Below are 21,308 nucleotides of genomic sequence, written 5' to 3' on the forward strand. Positions count from 1 at the left end.
GCCGGAAGAGGACCCAGGAAGACTTATACCCGCTCGGTTCAAAAAGACCATTGCCTCCGCTGGAGAAGCAAAGCTGCGCCACTTTGCCGCAAAGAAGAATCTCAGATTAGAGAACTGGTACCAATTATACCGTATTCCATCCTGCTGCAGTCTATGGGTAGTGTGTTGAAACATTCTTCTCTTTTGTAAGGTGTCTCTACACAAATCCCTGTAGAAGGTCAAGTGACCGTACGGAGAGGAGAGGAACCTTGGTTCCTTTGCGATGTCAAGCAATGAGTCTCTTAGCCAGTTGGGATAAAATTAGACAATAACATCTGCAGCTATATTCGACGGTAGAGAAGATGGTTAGCGTATCCTGAATGTTTTTACAACCAGATTTTTCCCTTTAGTATCGGGGAACAGATAAGATATCATGGAGGAGACGTAATCTCCCAAGTGAGTTTTTCCCCACAGATTCCGGGATCCCTCGGATTTTCAGGTTATTTTTTCTTTTAAAGTTCTCAAAGTCTAAGTTATTCTTGAATGAGGCTATATCATTCTTTAAAATTGACTAGAGGATCCGACTGCACAGAAACGTCCCCCACCTGTTTAGAAGACGCCGACTCGTGATGTTTACTTGGAGACTTAGATTTTTTTGGGGTGTTGGGAGGTTTATCGGAAGCCATATTAAGGTCAGAGAGCGGGACAGCATTTATTTGTGAAAAGATGTCTTTAAAAAACGTTTTAAAGATTTTTTTCAGATGTTTTAGTTCCTTTTAAGTCCATAGAGATTAAGAGAGCTTTACATAGTTTGACCATAAATCTCTCTGAAGGGTAGTTGTCAGAGGCTGAAATATTATCTATCAGTGAGTAGTCAGTGGCCTCCGAGCATGGTCGCTCCTGTTCCATATCGCTATTATTTGAGATTTTTGACATTCTGTCTGAGCAGCTCGAGTCCTCAGTGTCACTGGATCCCTCTGAGTACATATTTGGGTATGAGAGACCCTCAGAATCCAAGTAATCAAAGGAATTATTATAGTCTAGGTCAGAGGAAACTGAAGAGTCTATATATTTGTCAGGTTCTGCATACTCTTCACCCATTGGTGACATAGTTGACTCAGGGACCGAATGAGAAGTGTCTGTTGTGTTGTTTGATTGTAAATTCCACTCTGTCTCTGCAAATGTTGGTCTGTTCGTCAAATTTCCCTCTAGTAAGGGACTCAAACTTCTCAGCAAAACATGAGGTGAGCAACTCAGAAAACTGGGCTATCATTGCGTTTAGATCTGTCTCCTCTTTAGTTAAAGGGGAATTACTCCCAAGCAGGGTGGGATCATTATTTGTGGGAAAACAGTCATTGGTGGCGTTGAGCTGGATTCCCAGCTCTAAAGATAATAGCTCCTCCTTCATTTGGCTGAGTGATGATGATTGAGGGGGACTGAACTCTGGCGCATCGTATGATTTATCAGAGATGTGGGCTGCGGTGGACGTTTTATTCGTCTCTGGCATCTTGCCAGTTAGCCTGCCCTCTGTCTCCTCACCCCGTCCCCTCTCATTCCCCTGAGGCTTACTGTGGGTCTTTCTCCCCTCCTCCCTTGCCGGCTTGAACAGCGGCGCGTCATGGCGGAGGCTGCTACCCGGGGTCCGCGGCGCTGGAGAAATCCTTCTGCCGTTCTGTGTACTCGGGTCTCGCTGGCTCTCACCGTCTCCTCTCTGCTGCATCCGGGCGATCTGTGGCGTTGTTGCGGTCCGCCGGCTCTCCCGACTCACTCCTTCCAGAGCCGCGGCTGTTGCAGGGACATGCGCTCCTCTCGCAGGAATCCATGAGGCGCCAGCTTTGAGATCCATCCGCCGCGTCCTCGCTGTGTGCTTCTCCTCCGTTGTCCTGTCTCTCACCGAGACTTATGTTTGTCCCCGTACTTGCGCTTTTCTTGTTTGTAGATGGCTGGCTGTTCTTGTATATCTGTTTAAGCGGTAGCTTAGGTCTCTGCTCCTCCGGACATTGGACGAGATCCTGTCGGTTAGGTGCGGGACTACTTTTCTTTTGTCCCGAGGAGAGCAGGCCTCCATTAGGCTCCAGGAGTTGCTTTTTCACTCCCGGTAAGGGAGATAGCTTCTTTGTACCGGCATTTTTTTTTAAGGGTCCCATTCCTGCCATGTTCCCGCAGGGTTTAAAGTCAGATAGTCCACTCTTTTGTATGCTTAAGTAGCTCAATTAGGGGATTTTCTAGGAGCTCCGTGCAAACACGTCCGCTCCTGTCCCCTGGCAAACCACGCCCCCCGCCTCTTCCTATTCCTCTCAAGAAATGTGCCCAACGGAAACTTATTGTCCACATGTTCTATTCTTATAAGTAATTTGGCAATGTAAGTGGGGACGCTGAAGCTCCTTGCATGGATTCCTATGTGCAAATTGTAACACCAATTTACTTTTTTGTGATTTAATTTGCCCATATTGTGTGAAATTTTCTGGCACTTAAAACCGTGGATATGGACTTCTGTTCTTGGTGAGCTCCTGAGTCATGGAGATGTTCTTATCCATTACAGATTTCCTTTTCACAATCCCTTTAAAGAAAAGCAAGAATGACAATGTTTGGAAGTTATGGTGCAATGGGAGCACTAGAGATAAGAGCGCAGCTCTTGTCCCTTAACCCCTTTCTGTCATTGGACGTACTATTCCGTCCATGTGGGGTGGGCGCTTCTTCCCAAGGACGGAGTAGTACGTCCAGCGGGTGTCTGCTGACTATCGCAGCTGACATCCGGCACTATGTGCCAGGAGCGGTCACGGACCGCCCAAGGCACATTAACCCCCGGCACACTGCGATCAAACATGATCGCAGTGTTACGGCGGTACAGGGAAGCATCGCGCAGGGAAGGGGGCTCCCTGCATGCTTCCGTGAGACGATCGGTACAAGGCGATGTGCGCACCTTGTACCGCGCGTCTCCTCCCTGCAAGCCCCGGATCCAAAATGGCCGCAGGGCTGCATCTGGGTCCTGCAGGGAGGTGGCTTCACAGCAAAGTGTCAGATCGGTGATCTGTCACTTTACTGTGATGTTCCCCCTGGGGCAAAGTAAAAATGTAAAAAAAAAAAAAAAAAAACCTAAATAAATAATAATTCAAAAAAATAATGTTCCAATAAATACATTCCTTCAGCTAAATAAAAATAAAAAAAACAATAAAAGTACACATATTTAGTATCGCCGCGTCCGTTACGACTCGACCTATAACTGTCCCACTAGTTAACCCCTTCAGTGAACACCGTAAAAAAGAGGCAAAAAACAATGCTTTATTATCATACCGCCGAACAAAAAGTGGAATAACACGCGATCAAAAAGACAGAAATAAATGACCATGGTACCGCTGAAAACGTCATCTTGTCCCGCAGAAAACGAGCTGCCATACAGCATAATCAGCGAAAAAATAAAAGTTATAGTCCTCAGAATAAAGCAATGCAAAAATAATTATTTTTTCATGAAAGAGTTTTTATCGTATAAAAGCGCTAAAACATAAAAAAATATATAAATGAGGTATCTCTGTAATCATACTGACCCGAAGAATAAGACTGCTTTATCCACTTTACCAAACGCGGAACGGTATAAACCCCCCCCCCCCCAAAAAAAAAAGAAATTCATGAATAGCTGTTTTTTGTTCATTCTGCCTCACAAAAATCGGAATAAAAAGCGATAAAAAAATGTCACGTGCCGAAAATGATACCAATAAGAACGTCAACTCGTCCCGCAAAAAACAAGACCTCACATGACTCTGTGGACCAAAATATGGAAAAATTATAGCACTCAAAATGTGGTAACGCAAAAAACATTTTTTGCAATAAAAAGCGTCTTTTAGTGTGTGACGGCTGCCAATCATAAAAATCAGCTAGAAAACCCCCTATAAATAGTAAATCAAACCCCCCCTTCATCACCTCCTTAGTTACGAAAAATAAAAAAATAAAAAAAATGTATTTATTTCCATTTTCCCTTTAGGGGTAGGGCTAGGGTTAGGGTTAGGGCTAGGGTTAGGGCTAAGGTTAGGGCTAGGGTTAGGGCTAGGGTTAGGGTTGGGGCTAGGGTTAGGGCTACAGTTAGGGTTAGGGTTGTGGCTAAAGTTAGGGTTGTGGCTAAAGTTAGGGTTGGGGCTAAAGTTAGGGTTGGGGCTAAAGTTAGGGTTAGGGTTTGGATTACATTTACGGTTGGGAATAGGGTTGGGATTAGGGTTAGGGGTGTGTCAGGGTTATGGGTGTGGTTACGGTTACAGTTGAGATTAGGGTTAGGGATGTGTTTGGATTAGGGTTTCAGTTATAATTGGGGGGTTTCCACTGTTTAGGCACATCAGGGGCTCTCCAAATGCGACATTGCGTCCGATCTCAATTCCACTCAATTCTGCGTTGAAAAAGTAAAACAGTGCTCCTTCCCTTCCGAGCTCTCCCGTGCGCACAAACAGGGGTTTACCCCAACATATGGAGTATCGGCGTACTCAGGACACATTGGACAATATCTTTTGGGGTCCAATTTCTCCTGTTACCCTTGGGGAAAATACAAAACTGGGGGCTAAAAAATAATTTTTGTGTAACAAAAAAATATTTTTTATTTTCACGGCTCTGCGTTATAAACTGTAGTGAAACACTTGGGGGTTGAAAGTTCTCACAACACATCTAGATAAGTTCCTTGGGGGGACTAGTTTCCAATATGGGGTCACTTGGGGGTTTCTACGGTTTAGGTATATTAGGGGCTCAGCAAATGCAACGTGACGCCTGCAGACCATTCCATCTAAGTCTGCATTCGAAATGGCGCTCCTTCCCTTCTGAGCTCTGCCATGCGCCCAAAAGGTGGTTCCCCCCACATATTGGGTATCAGCGTACTCAGGACAAATTGGACAACAACTTTTGGGGTTCAATTTACACTGTTTCCCTTGGAAAAATACAAAACTGGGGGCTAAAAAATAATTTTTGTGGGGAAAAAAAATAATTTTTATTTTCACGGCTCTGCGTTATAAACTGTAGTGAAACACTTGGGGGTTCAAAGCTCTCACAACACATCTAGATGAGTTCCTTAGGGGTTCTACTTTCCAAAATGGTGTCACTTGTGGGGGGTTACAATGTTTAGGCACATCAGGGGCTCTCCAAACACAACATGGCGTCCCATCTGAATTCCAGTCAATTTTGCATTGAAAAGTCAAATGGCGCTCCTTCCCTTCCGAGCTCTGCCATGCGCCCAAACAGTGGTTTACCCCCACATATGAGGTATCAACATACTCAGGACAAATTGGACAACAACTTTTGGGGTCCAATTTCTTCTCTTGCCCTTGGGAAAATAAAAAATTGGGGGCGAAAAAATCATTTTTGTGAAATTTTTTTTTATTTTTACGGCTCTGCATTATAAACTTCTGTGAAGCACTTGGTGGGTCAAAGTGCTCACCACACATCTAGATAAGTTCCTTAGGGGGTCTACTTTCCAAAATGGTGTCACGTGTGGGGGGTTTCAATGTTTAGAATGGTGTCACACTTGGGTATTTTCCATCACATAGACCCCTCAAAATGACTTCAAATGAGATGTGGTCCCTAAAAAAAAAAAAAATGGTGGTGTAAAAATGAGAAATTGCTGGTCAACTTTTAACCCTTATAACTCCCTAACAAAAAAAAATGTTGGTTCCAAAATTGTGCTGATGTAAAGTAGACATGGGAAATGTTTCTTTTTAAGTATTTTGTGTGACATATCTCTGTGATTTAATTGTATAAAAATTAAAAGTTGGAAAATTGCGAAATTTTCGACAAATTTCCTTTTTTTTTCACAAATAAACGCAGGTAATATCAAAAATGTTACCACTATAATGAAGTACAATATGTCACGAGAAAAGCATGTCAGAATCACTGGGATCTTTTGAAGCATTCCACAGTTAGAACCTCATAAAGGGACAGTGGTCAGAATTGTAAACATTGGCCCGGTCATTAACGTGCAAACAACCCTTGGGGGTAAAGGGGTTAAGAATGTATGTGCCCATGCTGAGCTTTCGCTCCATTCACACAGGGCTCGAACCCCATTCTCCAAATCAATTAAAGTCTAGCGTTTGTACTCCCAGTGATTGGGAAATTATTAGGGTTGAGCAAATAGCTTCGCATAAGAGCTTATTCGTATAGCTATAGTGCTTACTGAATAGCTGCCTCGGTACCCTGGATACCTGGAGCGCTCTCGATAATCTGGGAGCCCAACACACAGGCTCTCCATGCATGTGCTGTGATTGTCACACAGCTGCGATACATGTAGCTGCGGCGCCGAACAGCTGATTATCGGGAGCACTCCTGGTATCCGGGTTCCCGCTGCAGCTATTTGGATAAGCTCTTATCCGAGGCTATTCGATCAACCCTAGAAATTATCCTCTATCCCTTAAGGCTCTGTATGGGGACCCCTACTTTTCTCCTATACCTTTTTGGCCTGGGACAACTCATAGTCTTGTTGCTTTAAATACCACTTACATGTTGATAACACTCAAATTTACCTTTCTGGCCCAGATACCACCTCTCTGCTGTTGAGAATTCCAGAATGTCTATCAACTATATTTTCCTCATGCTTTCAAAAACTCAATATGGACAAAACTGGTTTAATCATCTTTCCCCCCCGTCTCACTCATCTCACCTGCCATATCAATCTTTCACTTTAAATAACGCTTTCCTCAGTAACACAAGTCTGCTGCCTCTATGTAATCCTTGACTCCACCCTGATCGTCAAATCGCACAATCAAGCCCTTACCATATCCTGCCACCACACGCCTCACAAAATATTTCCAAAATTGATCCTTTTCTCAACCTCAAATCTGATAAAATATTAGTACGTTCTCTCATCATGTCCTGTCTAAACTATTGTAATATCCTCTCTTATGGCTTCCTGACTGAAACTCTCCAGTCTGTCCTTAAATACTGCTGCCCAGTTAATCCACCATTCCCTTCGCTACTCCTCCGCCACTCCACTTATGCCAGTCCCTTCACTGGCTTCCAATTCCCCTGCAAATCAAGTTGAAACTATTAGCAATGACCTACAAGACTGTCCATAATCTGTCTCCTCCATAGATCTTCAAATTAGTCTCCCAAAACCTTCCCACATTTAATCTCTGGTCCTCACAAGACTTTCTTTCCTCCGCTCTTGCACGTTCCCCACCAACTGTATCCGAGATTTTTCTTGAGCATCCCCTATCCTCTGATATTCAGTGCCTCAACATGTTACTGTCTTCCAAAATCAAAATCTTAAGATGCAACCCGAAACCGCATCTCTTCAGAAAAGGCTACAGCCTGTAATAGTCCTACTGCCACCTCCCCACTGCCGGAGCTGTTACAACCCCCCCCCCCATGACTTATTGTCCCCTCCTCTACTACCCCTTTATCAGTCCGTCACTGTTAATTTGTACACTGTATATGCCTGCGTCTGTGTGTGAAATAACCTCCAATCTTGGCACAACCTCTTCCAAGTTACGGTTTCATGGGTGTTCCTTGATCTACTCGCATTATATCCCCTGCCTTTACTGTGTCTTAACAAACTGAAAGACAGTTATTTTTTTTGTTTTTGTTTTAGGACATTATCCAACTGGCAGTATGAGTTTGATAAATGGGCTCCTTCTGTGGTGAAGATCGCATACAAGGTTTGAATTGTGCATTTTTTTATTCTCCCTAGAGATGCCACACAACATTACCATGTGTGCTGCAGCACAGGCCAATCATGCTAAACAGTCTGATGCAAAAAAGGCTCATTACTGTTAGAGTGAAAAGCTTTGCAGCAATGACAGTCATGTCCTTTGTTTTTATAGTTATGTCCTGTTTATATTTTTTCTCTATTTCTGTTTTTGGAGGGGATGGGGGTCCGAATAACCCATGTGTGAACAAAAATACCTGTTTCTTTTTACAAGGATATTTGTGATGTGTATTCCCCAAAATTGACAAACGGAAAGCTGTTCTTACTATATTTGGAAGGGCAGCATTCAATTCTTTAAAAGGGTTTACCCACCAAATACTGGTATCGTGAAAAACAAAACATTTTGGATCAACAACTCCAATAATTTTGGACCCTCCTAAACTATCTTTTGAATGTGGGCACCTCTCAACCGCGATGAGCAGAGGTTTGAATGATGGAAGAGTTTGGCCATGTATAGGTAAGATGTTCAGTATTTAAAAAAAAAAAAAAAAATTGAAGCTAATCTGTCAGTAGGATCAACCATCTGAAGCCCTCTATATGGGCAAGCAGTTCCTTGAAAGTTGAATAAAATGATACCTTGAAATCTGCAATCTAATATCTCATTCCAGCAAAATCCACATTTTTCTTAATATGTTAATGAGCTGTTAAGATGTATGGGCCAGACACTGATCTGCGTGAGAATCTGCCTCCAGAGCTCATTTTCAATATAAGGGGGCATTACCAGTGACTGACCCTTTACTCTCACTAGAGAGCTGTAAGATTTCAGCGAACACCTTACAGAAGAACTGCACTTTCTCATTGCAACCAAATTTGCAGCAGCGCTTGTCTTCTCATAGTGCTTCAGTTTCCACGTCTCACAGCCAGTGAAATGAAAAAGACAAAGCTCAGCTGTTTTGTACTATGTTGGTCATAATCGCAGCTCTGCTGTGAGGTCAGGAGAGCACATCACACTGATAAACTTCTTCCCCCCTTTCATTTATAATAAGCTCTGGAGGCAGATTCTCATGCAAATCTATGTTCGGGCCATAGATCTTAACAGTTCGTTGACATATCACACTTTATTCAACGTTCCATGATCTTCATGCCCATGTAGATGACCTTGAAGAATTGGTCCTGCTGACAGATTCCCTTCAAAACCCTACTCTTCCCAACATACTTGTGTACTCTTCTGTACTATTACAGATATGAGATAAATTCATCCCGATCATGAGATGGATGTGGCTCATTGCAAAGTCTTTAACGGCATCCTTGAGATCAGCAAGGCTAACTTTTTTTTTTTCTTTAACTCTCATCCGAGGCCTAAAAAAGGCAACAAATGTTAGTTCAACAAGAAACAATTAGTGTCCGTAAACATTTTAATAACCTTTTATGGTTGCATAACAAAAAAAAAAAAAAAATTGTAAAAAGCACACTCCTTTTTTCCTAGCAAAAAATACAATTAAATATAAGGTCAGCACTCTTTTATCCATGAGGAGCTTGTACATACTAGAAAAAAAATTATTTGAATGTGGGAAAGGAAAAACTCTCTAGGGCTCTTAAAACTGCATATTCAAAAAATTATGAAAGTGTGCCTAGTCAGGAGTGGGGAAAGTGGCCTGGTCTTGAACTGGTTAAATTGTACTAAATATGCATGAACAAAAATACTAATCAAGTAGTGTTGAAAATGGGCTCTCTGGATAGAATGATGTAAGTAATACACAACACAACCAAAACATGTCCGTAGTGTTGACAATCAGCCCTTGTCTCTGAATTTTAGGGAACGCCTGCAATGAGACGCTCTCTGGTCCCACAGCTCAGGTCTGGAAAATTTAATGTCCTCTTGACCACGTACGAGTACATTATTAAAGACAAGCACATTCTTGCTAAGGTAATTTTCCGTCATCTCCATTCTTATTTGTCATAGTTGGTAAGCAGACAAATATTTCTCTTTTTTTTTCGGTGCACACAGATTTTATTAGTGCTTATCTTTTTGTTTTCTTTGTGACATCAAGACTATGGGCGCATTGGCGCATTGCTAGTAATCTGCAATGGTAGTATTTATCAGGAGGGTTTCTCATCGCATATCTGCAGCTGATGAGTTACAGTCCAGCTCTCCTGTTACTAAAAATGGAGGCATGGCAGTGCAGGCCTGCAGGTGCCAACAAAGGCATGGAGATTATGTCCGTGATGTTTGTTACTGTATAAGCATATTGGTTCTCATCAGAGATTTAGATATAGATAGTACTGTGCAAAAATGTACAAATTTTAAGCAGTTCTAGAAAAAAAAACCGCTGGAAAATAAGAATATTTTCAAGTATAGATGCACATACTTCCCCACTTTCATAGAGAGAGTTTAATCCTATCAGTTGCCAATATATTCTGAAAAGTACAGTACTGTGCAAAAGCATGTGAAGAAAAAAGTAATGCAAGGTTAGAATGCTTTAAAAACTGCTAAGTGTGTGAACAAAAGAAATCTAAATGAAATTAATATTTGGTGTGAGCACACTTTTGCTTTCAGAACCGCATCAAAGCATCAATTCCCAAGGTACACTTGCACACCGTATTTTCAATAGTCAGGAATGTAGGTTCTTTCTAACATCCTGGGGAAGTGACCACAGGTCTTCTGTCTCTTTGTGTAATCCCACATGGACTCGATGTTGTGATCAGGGCTCTGAGAGAGCCATATAATCACTTTCACCACTTTCGTAGTAGTCCTGCCACACCAAATATTTTGGAGCCAATCCAATTCCCTGATGGTATTGCATGATGGATTAGTATCTGCCTGTATTTCTCAGTATTGAAGAAAGCTAGGGATGGGCAGCGTTGAGGACTCTATTACAACCTTTGGTACAGGAAATTATGTCGCTGATCAAACACGCATCATTTCCTTTCAAATCCGAAGGTGTCCAGCAGAGTCATCAGCTCAGAACTGGCAGGAACAAGAGGGACACTGCCACAGTTATCTACTATTCAGAGTTGTAGGGCCAGAAGTGGTCTTCTTGGAAGAATTGCTGGCAAAACCATACCTTCCACCTGGAAACAAGACCATGGGATTCAACTATGCATGAAATCATAGGAGCTTGGATGCAGGAAAATTACACTAGGTGGTCTTGACTGAGTGAAATATTTGCCTGTAACAGAAGGCAGTTTGTTTAGCAGAACACGTACAGTCTGCAGGCAACGGTGAAGTATGGTGGAGGTTCTTTGTTAGTTTGTGGCTATATTTTAGTAAATGAAGTTTGGGATTTGATCAGGAATAATAGACTCTTTGATGCTGAGAAGTACAGGCAAATACTGATCAATCATACATTACCATCAGTATGGCACCTGATTTGGCTCTAATTTTAATCTGCAGCATAACAACAACCTCAAACATACAGCCAAAGTCATTAAAATCTTTCCTCAGCGTAAAGCAAAACAGGGGGTCCTGTATGTGATGATATGGCTCCCACAGGGCCCTGATCTCAACATCGAGTCTGGGTTTACATGAAGAGAGAAGGATTTGTACAAGCCTACATCCACTGATCTGTGCTTGTTTCTTCAAGACGCTTGGAACAACCTCTTTGTCAAGTCTGTTCAAAACCTGTGTGCAAGTGTACCTAGAAGAGTTGATGCTATTTTTTAAGCAAAGGATGGTCACATCAAATATTGATTTGGTTTAGATTTCTATTTTATTGATAAAAATATACTGTAAGGCTGTGTGCACACGTAGCAGATTTTTAGCGTTTTTTTCCGCGGTTTTTCGCTATAAAAACGCTATAAAACCGCTAAAAAAACGCTCACATTAAGCATCCTATTTAATAGAATGCAATCCGCATTTTTTGTGCACATGCTGCGTTTTCCTGAGCGGAATGCGGAATCGCATTCCAGAAAAAAATGCAGCATGTTCATTAAATTTGCGGAATCGCGGGGATTCCACACACTTAGGAATGCATTGATCTGCTTACTTCCCGCATGGGGCTATGCCCACCATGCGGGAAGTAAGCAGATAATGTGCGGTTGGTACCCAGGGTGGAGGAGAGGAGACTCTCCTCCACGGACTGGGCACCATATAATTGTTAAAAAAAAAAAAAAAGAAAAAAAGAATTAAAATAAAAAATAGTGATATACTCACCTTCTGATGGCCCCGGAGTCTTCCCGCCTCTCAGCGGTGCACGTGGCCGCTTCTGTTCCTATAGATGCTTTGTGTGAAGGACCTGCGATGACGTCGAGGTCACGTGACCGTGACGTCATCGCAGGTCCTTCACACTCAGCATCTATAGGAACGGAAGCCGCTGAGGAGATTGGCTGCCTTCGGAAGGTGAGAATAACTATTTTTTTTTTTTATTATTATTTTTAACATTATATCTTTTACTATTGATGCTGCATAGGCAGCATCAATAGTAAAAAGTTGGTCACACTTGTCAAACACTATGTTTGACAAGTGTGACCAACCTGTCAATCAGTTTTCCAAGCAAAGCTACAGATCGCTTGGAAAACGCTAGCATTCTGCAAGCTAATTATGCTTGCAAAACGCTAGTTTTTAGCAGGAATATGCATGCCAATTCCGCATGTGATATACCCGCGGCAGGAGTTGCAGAATTGCCGTGGAAATTTCCGTGGCAATTCTGCGACGTGTGCACTTAGCCTTAACACTTCTATTTTGAAAGCTTTCTTACTTCGCAGCATTTTTTCCACTACTGTTTAAAACTTTTGTTCTGTACTGTGTAAGTATGCATGTGTATATGTATACACATATATGTACATTCTGTTGGCAGGTATTAGGCCAGAATGAAGCAAGTATTAACAGGAGCTAGCTGTTATGGCTAAATTATATACAAACTAATTAAAGAAGCACTCCTCCTCCCATCAGTTTTTATCCTCTTAATATATTGCACTGCTCATATTATATTGCACTGTGTACTTCCAATTGTACTTCCAATTGCTCATTTTGCCCAGCTAATTCTTCTTTTCTCTGCTCTGTGTACGGTATATACTGGAAGTCTCTTGTCCCTGCATGATTCATTCCCCTCTTCAACTCCTGACCCAGCTTCTCCCCCTTGCCAGGAGTTTTGCAGAGACTAATGTAGGGAAATTTGACCTTTTGTTTCTACATAGAGCTTAAAAAGATGAAGTTAGTCAGTTTACTCTGTCGCCTCATTGGGGGACACAGGACCATGGGTGTTATGCTGCTGTCCACTATGAGGCGACACTATGCATAATCTGAAAAAGATTAACTGTGGCTCCTCCTGTACAGTATACACCCCTGGACGGCATCAGCCTTCTCCAGTTTTTGCTTAGTGTCGCATAGGAGGCACACCTAAAAGATTCTTACTCCGTTTTTTCCGACGGGATTACAGATGAAGAAAAGAGGGTCTCCTGTGAGACTCCCGGCATGGCTCCTTCCTCGTCCCCTATTATGGGGTGCCCAGTTGAAGTAGAGATTGCTATTCCCCATGTTGCTCCTTCCCCAGTCCCTCGGGTGCTGGTTCGAAGTCGAGACCCCCCCTCCTTCACCAATTCCTTTTGGTTTCTGGGTTGAGGTCGAGGCGAGGATAAAGCCCCCTGAAGGTGACAACAGCACCCTCCCTATCCCCCTCTGGGGGTATTAGGTTGAGACACCTCAGGTAGGGCCTGTACAGGCAGCATTCTACAGCTCCCAGCAATGGGCCAGCACACTGCGCCTGCATCCAGGGACCCCAGCCCAGCTGCGGGCTCCTGTTGGGGCCGGGGGGAGTGCAGGCAGGCATGGCACATACAGACACAGGGCTCCCTGCGCCCCTGTCTCTGCGGCAGCACCAGCTCTATACTGCCTCAGGGAGACCCCTACCGGGCTCCCCCTTCCGCTTATAGCCCCACCGCCATCCTGCCTTTAAATCCGGAGGGGTCCAGTTCAGATCCGACCCCCTCCCGGACTTTCGCGCCGGCCTGGAGCCCTTCTGGGCCTCAGGCATCTAATTTAGGCCCCGGCTTCGGCCTAGCTGAAGCTGCCGCCTCCTCTCCGCCCCCCCGGCCTGCCCCCGGATGACAAATATGACACTCTACAGTGTCATAGAGGGGGCGGCTCGAGACAGAAAGGGCATGTTTTTACACAGCCTTGCCGCCTTTTTTCCAGCTCTCCGCCCCCTTCTCCTCCTTTCCTCTGTCTCAGCAGCCATTTTCAGCTGCAGATTAACCCTGCATCTCCCGGTCTGCAGGACCAGGACCAGGCAGCCAGTCTCCGGGGGGCACAGGACTGTGGATCTTCGGCGCTGGACCTAGGGGCACACTGGTGGGGTAAGATCACAGCTGGGTTTTTTACTCGCTTTTACTAGCTGTGAATCCATATTACCTATAAGGCTCCCCTATAGGTTTCTCTACCCCTGTAAGGTCCTCTGCTGGCAGCACTTCTGCACTCTGTGCACTATGCCGGGCTCAAGGTCCAAGAGAACCAGGCAGAACTGCTATTATGTATTCTGCACAGCCTGCGGGACCGCTCTCCCCAGTAGTAGCACGTACCCGCATTGTCAGAACTGTATACAAACTAATGTGTCAGAGCCCCAAGAAGCCCCTGCCAATGCCTCAGTGTCTAATGCCACGCCGGAATGGGCTACTCAGATAACGCAATCTATGACGCAGTCTATAGATAACCTAACCTCCACATTGCTTCATGCGCTGCAGGGTCATGCCCCGGCTATGACCGTTTCCCAGCAAAGGGAGAGCTTGACTCAGGAACAAAGTGACCCTGGCACATCCACGTCTAGGTCAGGACGCAAGCGGACCCATAGATCAAGTCCATCTGCGTCATCCCATAGCACACGGTCATCCTCCGCTAGGGATAGACACCGTAGCTCCAGGTCATCTAGACCGTCCCATTTCTGGGACAGACGATGCAGATCTCCGCAATCCCCGACCAGAGAAGGCCTCCTCCCCGGCCCACTCAGCAGGGGACGCCTCAGTGATACACAGAATTCGGAAGGCATCTGCGACTCTGACTCAGACAGAGAAACGGAGGGGTCCCAGATCCCAATCCCTCCTAGCAATACAGCGCTAGTTGAGGACATAATTTCATCCATCCATCGGGTGCTGGACATTTCTGATCCGCCACCAGAGGCCCCAGAACATAAGATTTCCTTTGAAGGACCTCTGAAGCCGCCTAAGGTTTTCTCTAACCACCCAGAGTTTAAGGCGATCCTTAAAAAGCAGCTCTCACAGCCTGAGAAAAAATTCGCTAATCGCAAATATCTGGAGGCGCGAGGTACCCCTTCCCACAGAAGGACACCAAGGAATGGACAAATCCACCTGAAGTGGACCCCCAGTCTCTAGGCTAGCAGCACAGACCCTCCTTTCACTGCCAGATAGCTCAACCCTCAGGGACGCAGCAGACCGGCAGGTAGAATGCATGGCTCGTTCAATTTTCGAGGCAGCAGGGGCATCCCTGGCTCCCGCGTTCACCTCAGTTTGGGCTGCCAAGGCCATTCTGGCCTGGGCAAAGAATTTACAAGCTCTCCAAGCATCCGCTCCTGACCTGTCGGACCAAGCGGTTCAAATAGCAGTTGTAGCAGACTACATGCTCCATGCAGCTCTGGATTCAGCAAGGGGAGTAGCGGGGATAGCATCAAACGCCATCACGATTCGGCGTATCCTCTGGCTGCTGGAATGGAAAGCGGACGCAGCCTCAAAGTCCCTCACGCACCTACCCTACCTCAGTGGGAGACTTTTCGGTGAACAGTTGGACACTATGATATCCAACGCCACCGGGGGTAAGAGTACTTCTCTTCCCCAACTGAAACTAAACGCACTTACAAGAAGCGTAACCAAACTCGATTCCGATCCTTTCGGAATTCCTCCGGCTGGTCCGTCTCGCGTCCAGCACAAAATCGTAACCGTTCCCCACGCAGGGACAACTCACGATCGACGCAAAGGTCGGACAAGACCTGGCAGTCAAAAGCAGGCCAGCCTAAGCCCAGAGGAGGAAAATCTCAAACTTTCTCCTCATCATGACTCACGGACTCCGGAAGACACCACACCAGTAGGCGGCCGACTTTTGCTCTTCCATCAAGTCTGGCTGCCTATTACAGAAGACAGGTGGGTCAGGGAACTAGTGTCTTCCGGATACAAAAAAAACTTCACCTCCAACCCACCGGACCGATTCTTCCGCTCTGTCCCCCCAAAACCGCCAGCCAAGGCTCGTGCCTACCACCATGCGGTCTCCTCGCTTTTTCAAGCAGGAGTCATAGTACCGGTACCCACGACTGACCGCTTCCGAGGGTTCTACTCCAATCTGTTCGTAGTTCCCAAGAAAGGAGGCAAGCGTACGGCCCATACTAGACCTAAAACGGCTCAACAAATATGTACGGGTCCGTCATTTCCGCATGGAGTCCCTTCGGCCCATCATTGCGTCCATGGAGAAGGGAGAATATCTCGCCTCCATAGACATACAAGACGCATACCTGCATATACCCATTGCACCTGCCCATCAGAGGTTTCTCAGGTTCGCAATAGGCCAGGACCACTACCAATTCGTGGCTCTCCCTTTCGGACTCGCCACGGCTCCCAGAGTGTTCACCAAGGTCATGGCAGCCACCATGGACGTCCTGCACTCCAGAGGCATAGTAGTCGTTCCATACCTGGACGATCTACTCATCAAGGCTCCCACTTTCAAGGACTGCGAGCTCAGCGTCTCAATCACAACCGATACTCTCAGTCGCATGGGCTGGTTAATCAACCTACAAAGTCATCACCAACCCCGAGTCAGTTCCTGACCTTCCTGGGAATGTTATTCAACACCTCCAGGGGTCTAGTGCTCCTTCCCAAGGACAAGGCACTGGCTCTCTGACTAGCAGTGTTGAGGGAGGATCTAAAGTGATCCTTCACGGTTAACTCAGTGATTTCCAAATTAATCTACAAGGCGTTGCTGGCAACTGAAAATGACCAGACTGAGACGTGTGTCTCTGTTTGGGGGGGGATCAAGCTGATCTCTCTGGCCCCCATTTATTGTGTATGACTTTTCATAGTCATAGAAATTATACTTCAACCAATCAGCATAAGAACACGCTCACAGTTCTTAACCTATAAAAATACAGGAACAGTCTGTGCATCAAAGTTTCATAGAACAATACACCCTCAGTCTCATATTCTGTTTAGATTGCAACAATCAAGGTCTCATAACAGCTGTAAACTTTAGCCTACTAACAAAATTTATCTTAGAACAGCAAAATAGAATCGAAAAGCACAAAATGGAGAATCTTTCTTAATTTGTCCCTTCACAGCAGTTCGCACCCTCCTCTGCAAACCCCCTCGATCTCTCCGGTTTGCCATGAGAGTCCTCGGCAAGATGGCAGCAGCAATAGAAGCTGTCCCATTTGCCCAGTTTCACCTCAGACCTCTCCAACTAGCCATTCTCAAGTCCTGGGACAGGAATCCCTTTTCTCTCGACAGGGAGTTCCAGCTAACGTCGTCAACCAGGAGGTCCCTGCACTGGTGGCTCAAGCCAACCTCGCTAGCAAAGGGGAAATCCTTTCTCACAGGTCAATGGAAGGTTCTGACCACCGACGCGAGCCTGACGGGTTGAGGTGCGGTGCACCTACACCACAGGGCACAGGGCAAGTGGTCCCCAGTGGAAGCGACCATGCCCATCAACATCCTGGAAATTCGTGCCATCCTTCTGGCATTGAGGGCCTTCCATCACTTACTGGCAGCCTCTCACATCAGAATACAGTCGGACAATGCCACGGCTGTGGCATATGTGAATCACCAAGGGGGGACCCGCAGTACCCAGGCGATGCGAGAAGTGTCACACATCCTCCGCTGGGCGGAGGACACAGGGTCGGTTCTTTCGGCGGTCCACATTCCGGGTGTGGACAACTGGGAAGCAGACTTCCTCAGCCGAGAAGGAATAGACTCGGGAGAGTGGTCTCTCCATCCCGAAATTTTTCAACAGATCTGTCTCCGCTGGGGGACCCCGGATGTGGACCTAATGGCATCCCACTTCGATGCCAAGGTCTCCAACTTCATGGCCAGAACACACGATCCGCGGTCGCTCGGAGCAGACGCTCTGGTTCAGGACTGGACCCAGTTCCAGCTTCTGTATATTTTTCCACCTCTCCCCCTGATATCCAGAGTGGTGAGGAAGATCAAACAAGAGGGAGTTCCAACCATCCTAATTGCACCGGACTGGCCCAGACGCACATGGTACGCCGACATCGTACAACTCACAGAAGACGCCCCCTGGCGTCTCCCCGACCGCCACGATCTTCTATCACAAGGCCCGTTCTACCACCAGAACTCAGGGGCTCTCAATTTGACGGTGTGGCCCTTGAGACCTGGGTTCTAACCCAGGCAGGGCTCTCGACGGACGTCATTGGAACCATGATCAGAGCACGGAAACCAGCCTCTGTCAAGATTTATTACCGTACCTGGAAAGCTTTCTTTACCTGGTGCGAATCTCGTGGCCAGATCCCACTCCCTTATTCCCTACCCAAAGTACTTGGTTTTCTCCAATCGGGTCTGGATTCCAGGCTGTCATTGGGCTCGCTTAAGAGCCAGGTGTCAGCCCTCTCAGTGCTTTTTCAAAGGCGCATTGCTACCAAGCCGCAAGTAAGGGCTTTCCTTCAGGGGGTTTCCCGATTGGTTCCCCCCTACAGACGACCACTAGAAACGTGGGACCTCAACCTGGTCCTGACAGCATTGCAGGAACCACCCTTCGAACCCCTTAAGGAGGTCCCGCTCCGCCTTCTTTCCCAGAAGGTGGTTTTCCTGGTGGCAATCACCTCGCTACGCAGGGTGTCTGAACTGACAGCACTCTCCTGCAGACGGCCCTTCCTGGCTTTTCACCAGGACAAAGTAGTTCTTCGTACGGTCCCATCCTTCCTTCCGAAGGTTGTGTCCGACTTCCACCTCAATGAGGAAATTTCACTACCATCCCTTTGTCCGGTTCCGGTTCATAGAGTGGAGAAGGCTCTGCATACGCTTGACCTTGTCAGGGCATTGCGTATATACGTGTCTAGGACTGCGTCCTTCCAGAGGTCTGATTCTCTTTTCCTCCTTCCGGAAGGCGGCCACAAGGGTCTGCCAGCTTCCAAAGCTACCCTTGCCAGGTGGATCAAATCCACCATACAAGAGGCCTACCGCCTTAAGAATTCTCCTCTTCCAGCCGGTATTACGGCACACTCTACACGGGCGGTAGGGGCCTCCTGGGCCATTCGGCACCAGGCTTCGGCACAACAAGTGTGTAAGGTGGCCACTTGGACTAGCTTACACACATTTACTAAACACTACAGGGTTCATACCCAGTCCTCAGCGGATGTGAGCCTGGGTAGATGTGTCCTGCAGGCTTCGGTGCCCTAAGTATAGGGGCCTGTCTGCACAATATTCGTCCATTGCTTCCCACCCAGGGACTGCTTTAGGACGTCCCATGGTCCTGTGTCCCCCAATGAGGCGACAGAGTAAAGGAGATTTTTGTGTACTCACTGTAAAATCTCTTTCTCTTAGCCTCTAATTGGGGGACTCTGCTCCCACCCTGTTGCCCTTTCCGGGCCGTTTTAACTGTTGAGTTCTCATATTGTTTTCTTGAGCTCGTAAATAGTTGCCTTCTTACAGGCATAATTATGTTATTCATGTTACATAGTTGCCTTCTTACAGGCATAATTATGTTATTCATGTTACGTTTTGCACAAAACTGGAGAAGGCTGATGCCGTCCAGGGGTGTATACTGCACAGGAGGAGCCACAGTTAATCTTTTTCAGATTATGCATAGTGTCGCCTCCTTGTGGACAGCAGCATAACACCCATGGTCCTGTGTCCCCCAATTAGAGGCTAAGAGAAAGATTTTACGGTGAGTACACAAAAATCTCCTTTTTAATCACATTGTCACAGACCTAATGGAAAAGGGAAGAATTAGCTGGGTAGAAAGGCAAATGAGCAATTGTAAGTATACAGTGCTATGTAATGACGATTGCAATATAATAACCCCTTTCTGACCTCGTACGGAATAGTATGTCCGAGGTCAGATCCCGTGCTTTGATGTGGGCTCCAGCGGTGAGCCCGCATCAAAGCCGGGACATGTTAGCTGTTTTGTACAACTAACATGTGCCCGCAATAGCGGCGGGTGGAATCGCTATCCACCCGCCGCTATTAACTAGTTAAATGCCGCTGTCAAATGCTGACAGCGGTACTTAACTAGTTCTTCCAGCCATTTGGGGTGTCAGCGATGCGTCGGCATGACAACTAGAGATCTATTGAAGTCCTCTATGGTTGTTGATGCTGGCTTGCTGTGAGCGCCACCCTGTGGTCGGCGCTCATAGCAATGCAGCAATTCTACTACATAGGAGCGATCTGAGCATCGCTCCTATGTAGCAGAGCCGGTCAGGCTATGCCAGCTTCTAGCCTCCCATGAAGACTATTGAAGCATGGCAAAAGTTAAAAAAAAAAAAAAGTTTTAAAAGATATGAAAAAAATAAAAAGAAAAGTTTAAATCACCCCCCCTTTCGCTCCATTCAAAATAAAACAATAAAAAGTCAAACATACACATATTTGGTATCGCCGCGTTCAGAAACGCCCGATCTATCAATAAAAATAGGATTAACCTGATCGCTGAACAGCGTAGCGAGAAAAAAATTCTAAACCCCAGAATTACGTTTTTTGGTCACTACGACATTGCATTAAAATGCAATAACGGGCGATCAAAAGAACGTATCTGCACCGAAATGGTATAAATAAAAACGTCATCTCGGCACTTAAAAAATAAGCTATCACCTGACCCCAGATCACGAAAAATGGAGACGCTACGGGTATCGGAAAATTGCACAATTGTTTTTTTTTTTTTTTTTAAAGCAAAGTTTGGAAAAAATTTTTACCACTTAGATAAAAAATAACGTAGACATTTTTAGTGTCTATGAACTCGTAATGATCTGGAGAATCAAAGTTGCTGGTCAGTTTTAGCATTTAGTGAACCTAGCAAAAAAGACAAACAAAAAACAAGTGTGGGATTACACTTTTTTTTGCAATTTCACCGCACTTGGAATTTTTTCCCTATTTTCTAGTACATGACATGCTAAAACCAATGATGTCGTTCAAAAGTACAACTTGTCCTGCAAAAAATAAGCTCTCACATGGCCATATTGATGGAAAAATAAAAAAATTATGGCTCTGGGAAGGAGGGGAGCGAAAAACGAAAATGCAAAACCGAAAAGAGCTGGGGTCATGATGGGGTTAACAGGATAAAAAAGTTGATGCTTGTGCTTCTTGAATACAGAAGCAAGCTATGCATCAAGATACACGCAAACATTGACTATATGAAGTTTTTTTTAAAGGGAACCTGCCACCAGGTTTTTCTCATAGAAAGTAGGGCCAGCACCTATAAGCCCTCATATACAGTATTCTAGAATGCTGTATGTATGTCCTCAATGTGCTCTGCATAACACAAAAAAGAGATTTTATTATACTCTCCTACGGGGTGGTCCGATCAGATGGGTGTCACTGGTCTTAAGCCGGTGTATGCTCTGTTCTTGTGATCACTGTCCTTATTGCTTCTTGCATCCTACGTCAACCACAGGTGTAGTTCTCCTGAGACGGGTGACGTGAAGATGCCATAGATAAGACAGGGGACGTGAAGTGCAGGAATGAATGTGTCACATGGATTTGTCTTTTTACATCAATTAAAACATTTGCTCCTCAGACCGTGTGGGGACATCATAACACATAACCAGACCCATTCAGA

The 21,308-nt window shown here is 45.6% G+C and overlaps 1 protein-coding gene across 9 annotated transcripts in view; it reads left to right on the forward strand.

The window, feature by feature from the left end:
* SMARCA2 (SWI/SNF related BAF chromatin remodeling complex subunit ATPase 2) overlaps window positions 1–21,308 on the forward strand; it is a 403,813-nt gene that overhangs the window by 229,758 nt on the left and 152,747 nt on the right. For all 9 annotated transcript variants that reach the window (XM_077249116.1, XM_077249118.1, XM_077249115.1 and 6 more), the window contains exons 17-18: window positions 7,535–7,601; window positions 9,408–9,518. In XM_077249116.1, the coding sequence (XP_077105231.1) occupies window positions 7,535–7,601; window positions 9,408–9,518 (178 nt within the window). The remainder of the gene's footprint in view (window positions 1–7,534; window positions 7,602–9,407; window positions 9,519–21,308) is intronic.

This window comes from Ranitomeya variabilis, chromosome 1, assembly GCF_051348905.1.
Source record: "Ranitomeya variabilis isolate aRanVar5 chromosome 1, aRanVar5.hap1, whole genome shotgun sequence".
In the NCBI taxonomy this organism is placed as follows: domain Eukaryota; kingdom Metazoa; phylum Chordata; class Amphibia; order Anura; family Dendrobatidae; genus Ranitomeya; species Ranitomeya variabilis.